The following is a 16,760-nucleotide window of genomic DNA, read 5'->3' as shown; positions in this document are numbered from 1 at the left end:
TTGCCATACTTATTTAACCTTTAACTACACGCGCTGGCGTACTTTGTACGCCAGATATAAGAATTCTACTGAAAATATATTTAAAAATTTAATTTTTGACCTTGCTTATTTTTCTAACCTATCACTGGAATGCAGTGCCGGATTTATATTGTTTACGAGTGTAGGCCACTTTATTTGCGCCGCCCCATGTACCTTACTAAAATAATAATTTTCCATATGTAGTAAGAAACGAACTAAGGTTGATCAAAATAATGAATTAGTCATTAGGAAGGGCTTAAGGAAACAATAATTACAATTTTTTACGGGACTTTTTAATAGCAAAATCATTTATAATATCATCATAGTTTATAGTGTTCATTATCTCTGCTTCTATGTAGAGAAGAGCCAAAGAATTCATTTTTTCTTGAGACAATGAAGACCTTTGATAATTTTTTACTCGTTTTAAACAGGAAAAACTTCTTTCCCCAGAGCAATTCGTAGCCGGAGTCGAAAGTGCGATGCGGAGAACTATATCTAAGTTAGGGTAAACATTAGACAGCGAGTGATTCCTCAAAAACGTTGAGAGACTGAGCAATGAGTTTGATCTAGGCTTCACTGCACATTCTGCAACATTACTAGAGGAAATGTAACTGTGAAAATGCACACATTCTTGAACCAAATCTTCCTCTAAATCATTGGTATAATATTTCACCAGCGACTGGGCTTTTTCGGTAACTATTTGTGTTGAAAATTCAGTAATTTTTGTTAAAAATAAAAACTTTTCTTTAAAGTTTAAGTAAGCATTATGCCTTCTCTCTATTTCAGCCCTCAGTCTATCAAGGATGACCAAAAAGGTGTCCACTCTGAAAAAATCTCTGGAGCCGTAGGGTGTTTCAGGTTCTTCATTCGATGTTTCATCCGTCATTTTTTTTCTTTTAGGTTGCCTCTTTATTTCACCTTGATATTGCTTAAGAGCGCTCATCTCAATTGCTTTTTCTTCAAAATAGTCAAAGTTGTCTCGTTCTGCTATTGTAAACTCTACTAGAGATCCATAGAGATCAGATACCGTCAAAACATCTACAGATGAGCTCTGAATCTGAATACTCACTTTATTTAATCTCTCCAAAATAGCATTCCAAAATACGACCATGAAAGCAGTTTCAAGTTTTTCTAATTTAATGCGAATTCCTTTTGCCTCATTTCGCGGGACGGGTTTCTCTGTAGTGTCATTTTCAATAATTTTTAAAACTGTTACTACTTCATCCCAAGAATCTCTTAGACTTTTACAGGCATCTGCTCTAGCCGACTAACGAGTTAGATTCACTCTCTTGAGCCTCTTTCCTCTTCCTATCTCATTTATCAGTTTTTTCCAACGTTCGGTTGACTTCACGAAGAAAGTATATACCTCCTCCAGCAACATGAAAAAGCGGCAGGCTTCTGGACAAGACTCAGCGGCCGAGGTTCCCACCAAATTCAGTGAATGAGCTGCACAAGGAACAAACATGGCAAATGGTGCTTGTTCTTGAATTTTAGCTTGTAAACCATTGTAAATCCCTGACATGTTAGAGGCATTATCATAAGATTGACCACGGCAATCTTTGAGATTAATGTTTAACTGTTCTAGCTCTATAGTAATGGCATCAAACATTTCTTGAGCTTTGTGTCCTACAGAAGGTAAGAATTTGATAAATCTTTCACATGGTTCTCCGTTATCTAAAACATATCGAATGACAAGCGTTAGCTGATCTATATGTGCTGCATCCGGTGTTGAGTCCACAATCAAAGAAAAGTACTTTGCTTTTTTTATCTCATTACTAATGTATATTAATACTTTTTCAGCCATTAAAGAAATAAATTCGTCACAAACAGTTTTCGATAGGTAACTAGTTGTTCCTGATCCTTGGTTTGCATATCTTTCAATGTGTTTAGCTAGTAATGGGTCAAATTCTGCTATTAATTCCAGAAGCATAATGTAATTTCCACTATGCTGGTCACCATACTTTTCATTACTTCCTCTAAAAGCGAGACCTCTAGAAGCTAATCCTTTTATAACAGCAACAACCCTCTTTAAAATGTTCTTCCAGTAAGAAATTTCTTCCTTAAGTTGGATAGTTAAGGAAGATTGGATATTGCCGTGAATCACACTTCTAGCTCTTAAAGCGAGAATGCATGATTTATGACTTGGAGAGTTTTCGTGTTGAGCTACTCGAACTTCTGCATTCTTCCAATCATTGAAGCCTTGCTCGTCAAACTGTGTCTTGTTCTCAAAAGATCCAAAGGCCATACAGGGTCCACAAAATACCGAGCTTTTGCTTTCCGAATAGACGAGCCAATTCCTTTCTTTAACTTCATTATTCTTCATTTTTCTGTAAAATATATTTTTTGGTAAATAACGGCGATGATCGGAATACATTCTTCCACTTTTTGTGAAATCACAGGACTTGTTTTGTTCAAAACCATTTCTGGCAATAATATCTCTCGTTAAATCGTTTATTTCCCATAAGGCTGGATCTGTGTTTAGTTTTGTTATTGAATGAATTTCAGTTGATGTCGTAACTATAGCCACTTCTTCGTTATCTGACTTTGAATAACACTTACTTGTTGAAGGTATTTCGGTGTCAGAATCAGGAGGATGAACAAGTTTTACTGGACACGACTGATTTGACTGTTTTTGATGGTACAGGCTCTTCACCTCAACCGGAACAGAACCTTGTTCATGTTGATTTTCCTTATTATTACTAATCCCCGAGTTCTCTTGTGCATTACGTAAACCCTCGTTGCTGTTTTCACTCTTAAAAAAAGCTTCTATTTTCCTGGTCTTCTGAAGTGCGTGTTCTTGTTTATCTTTTTTTATTTTGGCATTTTTTCTGTACTCAGCACCGCTAAGTCTTTTCCTTCCATCACTCATTTTCCGTCAGTTTGAGGACGCTATCAATCTGTAAAAAGAAAAAAGACGTGAATAACTGCGCCAGTGTGTGCGCCAACTAGAAAACGTCATGACATGTCTCAAATTTTAATATATTCTACCACAATATTGTCTTTCTATCTTCTATATTTTCGTTAGAGAACGGGTAGGGGAAAGGGACATAATTCAATGTTTAAAGTGTAAACTTTGGGCACATGCTGAATGTACCGAATTAAAAGAATATAAATTTAAGATGAGGTCTTGTTGTCACTGTACCATTTAGTTGCATTTTTGTTATTAAACTATTTTTCTTTCATAATATTACATTTAGTTTTTATGTAGAGGGTAGAGGTACCTCGTGATCTTACCCACATTAGTTTGTCAACTTAACTCCATGTGTGGGTATGATAACGAACTGAACACGTTTTATATTTATTTTTCCAAATTTTTAAAAAATATATGTATTTAATAAAAAAATACATAAATCAGTTACAAAACGTATAAACTTAATAAGTTTGCAAAAAAATATTTTTATTTTTCTTAAAGAACGTCAAAATTTAATTTTAAGTCTTATATTCGTCAACTTACCCTCCTTTCCCCTACTTAGTAAGAAGGTAGGCAGGTATCTTTCATTTTAATGAGGCAAAATTTTCATTTAATGAGTGTAAATGATAAAAATATATTAGAGTATTGCTACCATTGTGTAGAACTTACCTATTTCAACAGAAACTTTCACCAACAAAGTATAAATGATTAAATAAATATAAATAAATAAATAATTATTGAGAATCACTGATTTTTTCTTCAGAAGTAAGTAGTCGTTATGTGTTTTGTATAGATAATAGCGAGGCGACTCGAGCATAGCGTATGCAATCGATGCTTGCAAAACACTGCCGCTTTGAACTGTGCGGGAGTGCGGGCGGTTTGTCGAATGTCGAGCGCGGGTAGGAAATGGAGGTGGTTCGGCTCATGTTCGGCTGCATTGAGTCACTGCTCCCGCCGCGTCGTCGCCCCGCTGCTGTTATCCATCAGTCAGATACAGTCACACAATAATAGTATAGTAGATATTATTAGTATATTATTATGTAGATAAAAACGGTAAAAATACCTAGGATTGATAATTTTCGATATGTGAGTTTCTATGAGAATTTAACGTATTAGTATAAAAAACCATGAGACAACCTGTGAACTTGTTTGACCTTTATTCTCTATAATTAAGTGAGCTTCCTGTAAAATCTGCCGCCCCTAAGACGCTGCCGCCCATAGGCCGCGGCCTATATGGCCTATTGACAAATCCAGGACTGCTGGAATGTGCTTTACAATTTGGTTTTAGTTTCGTTATAATCGGCGTTCTGGAAAGATCGTAATTTACATTTTATTATTTGTTGTTTCCGGTGGTGGACAATATACCCCAGGATTATATTACTATAAGTCGTAATATAAGTACATATTTTAATTGTTTTTTAGTCATTATGGCAAAAAATATATTTTTCTTTGTAAACAATACTTTTTCTCCTGTAAAAAATCACATTTAAAAAAATTTTTTATTAGTAATTTTATTTATCATGGAATCCAGTTATTCCATGATTCCAGTTATAAATCCCAATTGGCGTACTGAAAAGGAACTCCAAGTATTCACTGATGCCGAATAAGGTTTATAACAAACAACTAAGTGTATTTTTTCAAAAAAAATTAAACAAATCCGCTGTTTTTAAGTGTATTTTCTTGTGGCGTACAAAGTACGCCACGCGTGTAGTTATGTTACAACTTGATGCGCGGGTAGTTAAAGGTTAAAAACATCCTGCATTGATGAAAAACATGGCTAGTTAAAAAAGTACCTAACTTTTTATTATCCAATATAAGTAAATGAATAAAAAATCATAATGCTAAGAAAATATGAGGCTATAGTTGGGTTTTAATTTCAGTATGCTATTGCATGCTTGAATAATGCTAGAATATTCCACAGAGTGAGAAAAAACACAGTTTGATTGGTACACCCGTTATGCAATGACAATAATTGACCTGTCTAGCAACAATATTATTACAGCAATATTTATTATAAAGAATAAGACAACGTATTCAAAAAAATCACTTAAATCGGACAACAGGTTTAGGAAATTTGAGACATTAAAAATGACCCGTTTTTAAGGTGGTGCGTTAATTTCTTGGAGAAGTGTATATCGTTAAAATTATATTTCGGTATTTTGTTTACACAATATCCGGCATTATTGTACTTTTGTCTCGTATCATTATCTTATGATCACGTATGATACTTTTAAATAATAGCCGCGCTGTTTCGGCAAATTTTGTTTAGCCGAGTGACCTCATAGCAAAGTCAGCATAAACAATACATAATAGCGTATGAAAAAAACTAATTACTTATATATTTATTAAGTATTATTTTCTATTAGCTAAGGTGACACATTTTTAAAAAGTTTGTATACGATATTCGATATTACTGTAGGCGTCGCAACGCAGGAATGTTATGTTATGATTAGAAGACGACTATATATTCTCAAAACCTGGACAATTAATTTCAGAGCGAAGAAGTCGGCTGCTGGGAAAGATTGTACAAAATATTTTATTTTTACATTATAGTAATGACTTCTAAGTACATGTCAAATGTGTCAAGTGTTTTTTTAATGGATATTTTGATTCGCTATGTATGTTTATGGTATTGTTCGTAATGCGCATAAATCCAATTTTCAAAAAAAATTTTGTTTCTCAAATAGTATCTAAGAATATAGCTGAACTTATATACTCTCTAAAACGACCCTCAGTTCTAACTGCAAGACGCAAGAGTCTCGCAGGCATAGTCTTGTTCTTGCTCAAGTTTTGCACGGTAAGTCTTGGTCTTGGTCTTGCTAAAATTAGGCGGTCTTGGTATTGGTCTTGGTCTTGCGAAAACGCAAGAACAAGACCAAGACTGCAAGACCAAGACCGATTTTGGGCAACACTACCCTGTATTTAATCACAGTAAACTGATTAAAAAAGAATTATGTTTTAGAATTACTGGATCGATCAGCAGAAGTTTGTAAAACATATCCCAGTCCATTGAGAATATGGTTTGGCCCAAAATTTTCTATGATTATTACAGAGGTTGAACAAGCTCAGGTATGGCTCTAAATAATATTAGGCTATCCAGAAAGAACGTTACGTTTTGGAATAGAAAAAAAAAACGAGTAAAAGACAAATATTTTTTTAAATATACTATTTGAAAGAGACACTCAAATTAAATATTATTTTTCTACATATCTCCCAACAAATTTAGGCACTTATCATAATATAGTCCAGAGAAATAAGATTTTTCTCGTGACACATCGCTCTCTAGGCCAAAACCAATTTTTTTAAGTAGTATGGACACCTATATTAATAACCTATGTATATGTTTCCTGCAGCCGATTTTGATGATATACATAGTTATAAACAAATGACTATCAAAAAACGCTATATTTTCGCTTTTTTCGTCTATTACAAAAAGTGAAGCATTCTAAACAAATTTGAGAATAAGAAACTCATAAATCATATAAAAAACTTCAATATGGCGTTCGCTGAATATGTCTATCCTTATTTGTTGCTTAGAAAATTCCAAAATAAATCATAAATTTTGAGATTTTATAAATGTTCATAACTTATGTAAAAATTAAGTTAGAACCTTCTTATTACACGGAATGCTGAGACTTCTTATGCTTAAATTATATTTTAAATTTCAAAGCAATTGGTCAAATAGTTTATAAGCTATTTAATTTGTTTATCCCAAATTTATTTTTTTTGCAACACTATAAGTCAGAATATTATGAGGTTACAGTAATATTTCGGACAGTTTATGAAACAAGAACATTTATACTATTAACTTAATTAAAAAAAAAAGAATGTGTGTGTACTTTGTACGCACGTAAGAAGTTATACTTCTACTACGTATTATGTGATTTTTAAGACAATACCAAAAATTAAAAAAAATAAAAGAATAAAACGCACACAAACACATTGAAAAATGCCACAAAGAAAAAAATGATTTCTGAACGATAATAATTGTTGGCAAAAATTTTAAATACGCATTTTCTGAAAAAAAAAAATTATAACAAATATACTTACAATCATAACATGCATAAAAAAATAAAAAAATAAAACTTGCATCGGGAATTGAACCCGTGAATTTCGTGGCGCTTTGATTCGTAATCGAAGCGTAGACTAACTCGTCCAATCCCACATTATTTATCATGTGGAAAAATACGGTAACTGAACGTTTTACTGTTTGACAGTTGTTTTGAAAATTAAATTATGTAGTTTAAATTTTGTGGAAGAAAATATAAAAATATAACAAAACAGTAAGAAAACAATATATTAGATGAAGATTGGTAGAACTTTTGTTGGTAATCAAATTAAGTATGTAAATCAAAGCATTACATACCTACTAGATAAATAAATCTACGCCAAAAAATCATAATTTAAAAATAAAAATCGAACCTAATTTGGGATTTCTCTCTAAAATCCGCATTCTTGAGAAAATAAATGTATGTATTTCAACCTAATCCAAATGTATAATTACAATATGATTATAATAAAAACTACTTACCAAATTAGAATGAGTTTTCCTTGTCCAAAATAGTCCAAAAGTCCAAAAATATAGGTATATGAAAACTATTTAAAAAGGCAGTATAACTATTAACTAACTTTTTTTTGTTGTTTCTTTTCACACAAATTTTAAAACGCAACAACCATAAATAATCTAACTACAGCTGTGCCACAGCCACCATATTGAATAATTTTTGACATGTCATTTGAACTTCCAATCAGAACAAAGTTATAATGCGCATGCGCCCGGTCGCTAGGTTTTACCATATAAAAATTCACCCTCTATCGCTGGTAAAGAAGTATAACTTCAAAAAATATGACAAAAATAATTTTAAATGGTGTAAAATTATTTTGCAAAACATGTCGATTTTTTGCTTACTTATGAACAATTAGAATAACTATTTAACCGTTACTTGTAGAAAAATTGTTTTTTCATATTTAGAAAGACTGAATTTTTATACACATTTAGTAAGACAAACAGTTGTCCTAGGACAATTAGGGACGAAGTTAGCCCCCCCCCTTTTTAATTCACATGTTTTGCAAAATAATTTTGCAGTGTTTAGAATTATTTTTTGTCATTTTTTTTAATTAAATTAATAGTTTAAATCTTCTTCTTTCATAAACTATCCAAAGTATTACTGTAACTTCATCATTTTCTGATTTATAGTGTTGCAAAAAAAAAGTTAATTTGGGAAAAACAAATTAAATAACTTTTGAACTATTTGGCCATTTGCTTTGAAATTCACGGTATTATTTAAGCACCAGAAGTCTCAGCATTCCATGTAATAGGAAGGTTCTAAGTTAATTTTTACATAAGTTGTGAATATTTATAAAAACTCAAAATTTATGATTTATTTTGCAATCTTCTAAGCAACCAATAAGGATAGACATATTCAGCGAACACCATATTGAATTTTTTATACGATTTATGAGTTTCTTACTCTCAAATTTGTTTAAAATGCTTAAGTTTTTGGTAATAGACGAAAAAATCGAAAATTTACCATTTTTGATTTTCATTTGTTTATAACTATGTATATCATCAAAATCGGTTGCAGGAAACATATTATTATAGATGTCCATTCTACTCAAAAAATTTGAACTTATATTTTTTTCCTTATATTTGAATTTTTTCCTTATATCTCTGAACTAATAGGGGTGAACTAGCTTTGAAATACCATTGTCATAAAATGTTGCCGCCTGAGATTTCAAACAGGTGTTCAACAATACGCTGCGTTGCAAGCCATGTCTTCATTGCTCGACACAGGTGGTAGTCGCTAGGTGCAAGATCCGGACTATACAGCGGATGAGGAAACACTTCCTACTTGAATAGAAGAGACAAGATCATCAGTCACAATGCTTAGCCGTCACTTCGTTCTTCATCATGAACATTGGTTCGGCCATTTTTGAATTTAATCGTTGATTGAGGTATTGGAGGGGTGTATACCGTCCAATACCTCAATCAACGATTTAATGCATCATTGACGCACTCCACCTTCAGTGATCACATTGTTCCCATAAACACCACAAATTTCGCGATAAATTTCAATTGGTTTGTTCTTTTAAGCCAAGAAGAATCGTATTATTGCCTCTCACAACTCGCGGGGTTTTCGATTTCGGCACACATTTCATCGTGTTGTAAAATAACTAGAAGAGACAATGACTTCGTGCTAGCACGACTGGACAGCTAGTATGATACAATTGATCCAAAGTATGGCATAACCCAGACATCCAGAGTGAAAGTTATCCTCCAACCAGGGCCCCCGTAACCGGGCGTGCAACGCGTGCGGCGCACGCGGGCGTAACCCCAAAGGGGCGCCAAACCGAAGGTTTGTTAAATAAGAAATATTTATTTTAAATTAGATAATAATTTTTTATATACAATTTTAATTATTTTATGAACAGCTAGAGAAATCTCAAAAATCAAATATTGTGCTATTACTGAAAAAATAATTATTTCCTTCCTGAAATGTTGAACTTACTCCGTCAAAAATATATTACATTTTGTTGTTCCTTCCTAATTTTTTTCTTTGAAGTAGATTGAATTACGCTTGGCATACCATCCAATCGATGTTATTATGTAATTCTTTTATTGTTATTGACTAATTAATTAATAATAATAAAAGAGTTATCACATTATTTGTAATAACTGAAAAGGGCTAATTATTAATAATAAAAGACATCACATTATTTCTAATAAATGTAGAAGGCGTTGTTGAAAAGCACAATAAATGTATGATAAAAAGTTCTTTCTAAAAAGCTTTGCATGGTCTAAAATCTAAGATGCAACCATCAAATCCTATCAAATTTTTTTAATTTTATATGAGATGTAATGTAAAAAAATATGAATTTCGATCAAAAGTAAAGTGCCTTTCTAGATCACAATATATTTCAATTAGAAGGATGTAATTGCATACAGTAACATAGTTTTAATGCTGAACAATTTTTTATAATAACTTTTCAATATTGTGAAAACTAAACGTACTTTGCTCTCGTATAATATTCATAAAATTTGATATTTGTTGGTTGCATTCTGAGTTCTAGACAATGCAGAACTTTTTATGAAGAATAACTTTTTCTGATAAAATTAATAATCAAATAGTTTCCCATATGGTTCCTAGTTATGTAGACACCCTGTATAAAATTTGTTTGAAAACTTTGAAATGACAAAATATTATTGTTTATTTACTTACATTTATATTTTTAATTTATTATGCAGGGTGCTTCATTAATGTTGCAAAAAATTTAAGGGGAAAGGCGCAAAAAGTCGCTTGTCAAAATTTTCAACGTGTTTTAAATGTATTCATTTTTTTTCGAATCTTGAGAAAATTAATTTTTAAAATTATTAAAATTATTTTAAAAGTATTTTTAAAAAATTTAAAAGCAGAATGAAAGATAACGTTATTGCCCAGGGGCTATCAGTCCTTAAAATAAAAAAAAGTTTCTTTTTAATTAAATATTTGCAATTATTAATAAAAAAATATAAAAAAATTTAAGAAACGCTTTTCTTTAGTTACGAGTGACTAAAATTAAAAATATAAAAAAAATCAACCAAAAAGTAAAAAATAAAAAAAATTGAAAAAATCTAACACATTCGTCAAAGAAAAGCGTGGCGCGTCTTCATCGAATAAACAGTTTTTGTCCCACGCTTTTCTTTAACGAATGTGTTAGATTTTTTAATTTTTTTTTATTTTTTGCTTTTTGGTTGATTTTTATATTTTTAATTTTAGTCACTCGTAACTAAAGAAAAGCGTTTCTTAAAAAAAATTTATATTTTTTTATTTTTTACTTTTTAGTTTTACACTTTTCACACATTAAAATATATCGTCAGGTTTATTAAAATATGTATAGGTAAAACATATTATGATATACTAACATGAACAGTAGTGGGAATCGGCAAAAAATTTGAAACTTTATTGTTTATTTATGAAGCATAACGTAAACAATTAACGTAAAATTGAAATTATGTATAGTTCATATCATTAGCTATAATTTTGTAAAAGTTTCAAGTTTTTAAATTTTAAAAAACAAGAGAATTAAAGCATTTTCCATTAAAATATTTTTTTTTATTTAAACAATTAATAAACAAAAAATTTTTATTTTTTATTGACTATTCGTGTATTGTTCCCATGAATGCATATGTCTGCAAATTTTCATTCATTTGCATTGGAGAAAAGGCAGTCAAATTAACGTCTAAAAATTTGACGCAAACTATTGAACTAAATAAAAGCGTTTAAAAATCACACTAAATTTTCTCTTTTATTTTCACCCCTGTAACTTATTAAAATAAACATTATAGAAGTTTTCAGGTACTTTCGGCCTCAGTAATAATGTAGTCTTTCATTTTTTCAAAAATATTGATTAGTTTTATAGAGGGTGAGTGGGGAGGAACGCACCAAACTTTAAGACTGTATAATATACGTAACAATAATCAAAAATAACTAATATGTATGTTGTTATTCGATTTTTATTTGTTTCCGAAAACGGGGTGTTTTTTGGGGAAATTTTTCTTACAAACTGACGATATATTTATTGCTCTAAAACCGGTTGAGGTGTGCAAATGATATTTGGTGGGTTTTAAGACATAGTTATTGCGCATGTTTTGACATAAAATTAATTTTTAATTTGAAATATCTCAGTGGTGTACTATTTTTATTTGTTTTAAAAATTTTAGACTATTACCCGTACGCGCGCCAATGGTGAATATAAAATTCTTAATTGTGTGTCAAAATATGTGCACCAACTATGTCTTAAATCCCACCAAATTTCATTTGCACACCTCAACCGGTTTTAGAGCAATAAATAAATCGTCAGTTTGTAAGAAAAATTTTAACACCCCGTATCTCGGAAACAAATGAAAATCGAATAACAACATATTAGTTATTTTTGATTATTGTTACGTATATTATACAGTCTTAAAGTTTGGTGCGTTCCTCACCACTCACCCTGTATCGTAGATTTAAAGGGCGCTAAAATATGTCCCGCACGCGGGCGCAAATCAGCCTTGCGGGGGCCCTGCCTCCAACACCAAATTGTTCTATATTATGGTCCACATAATGTTCAGCCACATAAAGTCACACCATTTTGAGCGTCGGGTTTGGAGGAGAGAGGGGGAAGAAATCGGTAAATTCGTAGTTTTTTACGTTTTTCGTCAATATTTCTGAAACTATGCGGTTTAGCATGAACAACCTTCTATACAAAAGTGTTCTACAGTAAATTTGAAATAAAAAAGGTTCTATGCATAATCGTTCTAAAATGAACGGTTCCAAAGTTACGGAGGTAGTATAATATAATTGGTCCAAAAAAAGGCCTAACCCAGACATCCAAAGTAAAAGTTTCCCTCCAACACCAAATTGTTCTATACGGTCCGCATATTGTTCAGTAAAAAGTTACACCATTTTGAGCGTCCGGTTTGGGGGGGGGGGGGGTGGGGAGAAATCGGTAAATTTAATATTTCTAAAATATTTATTTTATTAAATATTTCTAAAACTACGCTTTAGCGTAAACAATGTTCTATACAAAAATGTTCTACATAAAATTTAAAACAAAAAAGTCATATACATAATTGTTATAAAATCAACGGTTCCAGAGTTACGGAGGGTGAAAAGTGGAGGTTTTTGATACTTTTTATATTTTTTGGGCAATTGATGATGCTTTTGGGTGGTGAGGTTGACGTTCCTTTAAGGGCATATTATCACTAACATACGATCGGCAACTGAAATAGCAATTTTTATTTACAAAACACAATCCTGTTAAAGAAAATTTCTTTCATCAGTAATAATATTATAAATTGTCCAAAAAATATCGAAAACCTCCACTTTTCCCTCCGTAATTCTGGAACCGTTGATTTTATAACAATTATGTAGAGGATCTCTTTTGTTTTAAATTTTATATAGAATATTTTTGTATAGAACATTGTTTACGCTAAAGCATAGTTTATATTGACGAAAAACTAAACTTTATTAATTTACCGACTTCTACCATCTCCCCCCCCCCCTCCAAACCGGACGTTCAAAATGGTGTAACTTTTTACTGAACAATATGTGGACCATATAGAACAATTTTGTGTTGAAGGGAAACTTTTACTTGGGAAGTCTGGGTTAGGCCTTTTTTTGGACCAATTATACAGGGTGTAACAAAAATACAGGTCATAAATTTAATCACATATTCTGGGACCCAAAATAGTTCGATTGAACCTAACTTACCTTAGTACAAATGTGCACATAAAAAAAGTTACAGCCCTTTGAAGTTACAAAATAAAAATCGATTTTTTCCAATATATCGAAAACTCTTCGAGATCTTTTATTGAAAATAGACATGTGGCATTCTTATGGTAGTAGTATCTTAAGAAAAAATTATAGTCAAATTTGGACACCCCATAAAAATGTATGGGGGTTTTGTTCCTTTAAACCCCCCCAAACTTTTGTGTACGTTCCAATTTAATTATTATTGTAGTACCATTAGCTAAACACAATATTTTAAAAAAAATTTTGCCTCTTAGTACTTTTTTCAAAAGTCAGTTTTTATCTAGATATTTTGAATATTTGTCAAATCCACCACATATTATGTAGACTTGGTAATAATATGAAAATTTATTTATGATTTACATTTTTAGGTATATTTTGAACCATATTAAAAAATAAGTAATATCTCGATAAAAAGTGCCTTCTTGAAAAAATACAAAGAGGCAAAAAAGTTTTAAAAACACTGTGTTTAACTAATGGTGCCGCAGTAAAAGTTTAATTGGAACATACACAAACATTTGGGGGGTTTAAAGGAACAAAACCCTCATAAAATTTTTATGTAAACATATTAAAAAAGAAGCCGCAACTCGATAAAAACTGCCTTATCGAAAAAATACTAAGAGGCAAAAAAGTTGTAGAAATATTGAATTTAACTAATGGTACCACAATAATAATTTAATTGGAACGTACGCAAAAGTTTGGGGGGTTTAAGGGAACAAAACCCCCATAAAATTTTTATGGGGTTCACAAATTTGACTATAATTCTTTTTTAAGATGTTCCTACCATAAGAATGCCACATGTCCATTTTCAATAAAAAATCTCTAATAGTTTTCGATATATTCGAAAAAATCGATTTTTATTTTGTAACTTCAAAGGACTGTAACTTTTTTATGTGCATATTTGTACTAAGGTAAATTAGGTTCATTCGAACTATTTTTGGTCTCAGAATATGTGATTTAATTTATGACCTGTATTTTCGTTACACCCTGTATTATACTACCTCCGTAACTTTGGAACCGTACATTTTAGAAGGATTATGCATAGAGCCTTTTTTATTTCAAATTTAATGTAGAACATTTTTGTGTAGAAGTTTGTTCATGCTAAACCGCATAGTTTTAGAAATATTGACGAAAAACGTAAAAAACTACGAATTTATAGATTTCTCCCCCTCTCCCCCCAAATCCGGCGCTCAAAATGGTGTGACTTTTTTCTGAACATTATGTGGACCATATAGAACAATTTGGTGTTGGAGGATCACTTTCACTTTGGATGTCTGGGTTTGGGTCTAGTTATACCATACTAAACTACTGAACGGATAAATCGGAGAACCCCCACAATGCTAATGTAGCCACGCTAACCCCCCTCCCCACGTACCGAACTTTCTGAATAACCATTATACCTTTATATAACTTTTAAGTAAATATTATCTTTTTTAGAAAATAATGTGTTCTTATAATTTCACTACAAAGGATCCTGGCGTATATAGATTTCTAGAAGAATTCCTTGGAAAAGGTTTAATCACTGCCAGCGGTATGACATTTTAACTATTAAAATTCTAGATTTCAAACGTAAATAAATAATTGCAAATTGCAATTTTCTATTTGTGTTGGAAATATACCACAATTTTAATTTAAAATGAAGTTTTTTTTGCCTTTTCGATTTCTACTTCGAAAATCGTTATACAAAATAATAAATTAAACAATTTTTGTGTTTGTTGCTTGGTAAAAAATTCTTGACTAATACTTATTTTTTTATCTGATTCATATAATAAATACATACAGACGCTTATAATCTATAGGCAATCTGTGGCTAAACTGTGGCTCTTTGAAGGATTGCTCGTGGCTCTCAATAAATCTACCTGAATTACTTTTCATTTTTGTGTTTCAAAATGTCTTAAATTACTGACAACAAAATAAAAAAGACCAAATGTAACATCAGAACTTAGACAAGGAGACCCATTGGCGCCGTTGCTATTCAACTTGGCCTTAGAATATGTAATAAGTAAAATATCATCTGAGCTGACAGAGTTGCGAATCGAGGATCAAAACTATTTTTGGCGTTTGATGATGATTTAGGTGCAGTCGCTTATTCTACAAGAGACGTGAGAGAGGATTTTTCACAATTCAATGAAGAACAAGTAGTCTGGACCTTCGAATAAATGAAGAGAAGACGAAATAGTAACCAAAATCCAAGACCAAGAGTTAGGAGGAACATAATTAATAATGACCACAACTTGGAAGTAGTAAAAAAAGTTTAATTATCTAGGGCCGGTAATTACATATGCCAACCACATATACTTACTTTTTCGTGTCTGGATCCGACTACAGTTTTTCTGTCCAATATCGGACTACGTCTACACCCTTTGTGTTTGCAAGCCATAAATCATCGAGGGTGCACTGTGATGGGTAAAGTCTGCATACTCTCAGATGCTCCAAGTTCTGTATTTCCCCACGTTCACAAAGTGCGTCGTTATCTGTCTTGATACCCCATTTAATAAGGTTCTGTTTTACAGGGGCAACACCTGTGCGTATTCGGTTGAGTGTCCGCCAGGTTCTCTAGTCCAGGTTCATTCCATTAGGTCGTTCTGGATGTAGGGGGAACTGTTGGGGTGGTTCGACGCTGACATTTCTCATAAACCTTTTCCTTGATTTAAGTCGGCTGATTCCTAACGGTTCGTCAAACCCGTATAATTGGTGCCTTTCATCGAAAGTTTGCCTGAACTTCTCCACATATTGTGAGGCGCATCAACGGTCGTCTGGTGATGCGAATATAGCTGCCCGGTACAGTAGGGGTAGAGGGGTAGGCTTCATACAACCGGTAATTATTCTACATGTTTCATTTAACGCCATGGTGACTTATCCCATACGCTTGTCCCAGACGGGACAAGCATATTCCCCTGTTGAGAAACATAAGGCCTCAGCTGTTGACTTTAAGACCTGGGGGTTTGCACCCCACTTGCTACCTACAAGTTTCAGGAGAAGGTTGTTTCTCGTAGAAACCTTTTGTCTTGTGCTCTGACAGTGAAATTTATACGTTAGCGTCCGGTCTAGTATCACTCCAAGATATTTGGGCCTATCAGTTTGTTCCAAGCGTTGTCCCTCCCAAAAAAACATTCAGTTTTACATGCGCCAGATGGTTGTTGAGATGGAATGTACATACTTGTGTTTTAGTAGGGTTTGGCTTTAATGAGTTTTGTTTGTAGTAAGTTGGCATCATGTTTAAAGCCTCTTCCATTGTCGACTCCACTTGTGTGAGTGTTTTCCCCTTTACGGCGATACCAAGATTGGCAGCGTAAACAAAACTCTTAGTCTGAGGGTGCATTGGTTGGTCGTTGGTGTAGATGTTAAATACGGACGGCGCCAGAACGCTTCCTTAGGGTAGGCCATTTTTTTGGGTTCTCCATCTGCTCTTCTTTCCATTTAGCACAACGTAAAAACGTCTATTATACAACAGTGATCTAATGATATTTCCCAGGTCATAGTCAAGCGCAGTGTTATAGATCTTAGTTAGCAAGGTTCTGTGGTTTATCGTATCATAGGCTGCTGTGAAGTCTATCAAG

The 16,760-nt window shown here is 32.4% G+C and overlaps 1 protein-coding gene across 1 annotated transcript in view; it reads left to right on the top strand.

Moving 5' to 3' along the window:
• LOC126880495 (cytochrome P450 4C1-like) overlaps positions 1-16,760 on the top strand; it is a 56,207-nt gene that overhangs the window by 12,774 nt on the left and 26,673 nt on the right. The window contains exons 2-3 of the mRNA XM_050644373.1: positions 5,892-5,998; positions 14,638-14,731. Of these exons, the coding sequence (XP_050500330.1) occupies positions 5,892-5,998; positions 14,638-14,731 (201 nt within the window). The remainder of the gene's footprint in view (positions 1-5,891; positions 5,999-14,637; positions 14,732-16,760) is intronic.

Source organism: Diabrotica virgifera, chromosome 2 (genome assembly GCF_917563875.1).
Source record: "Diabrotica virgifera virgifera chromosome 2, PGI_DIABVI_V3a".
Classification (NCBI taxonomy): domain Eukaryota; kingdom Metazoa; phylum Arthropoda; class Insecta; order Coleoptera; family Chrysomelidae; genus Diabrotica; species Diabrotica virgifera.
The sequence above is the reverse complement of the archived record's forward strand: the minus strand, read 5'-3'. Positions and strand labels throughout refer to the sequence as shown.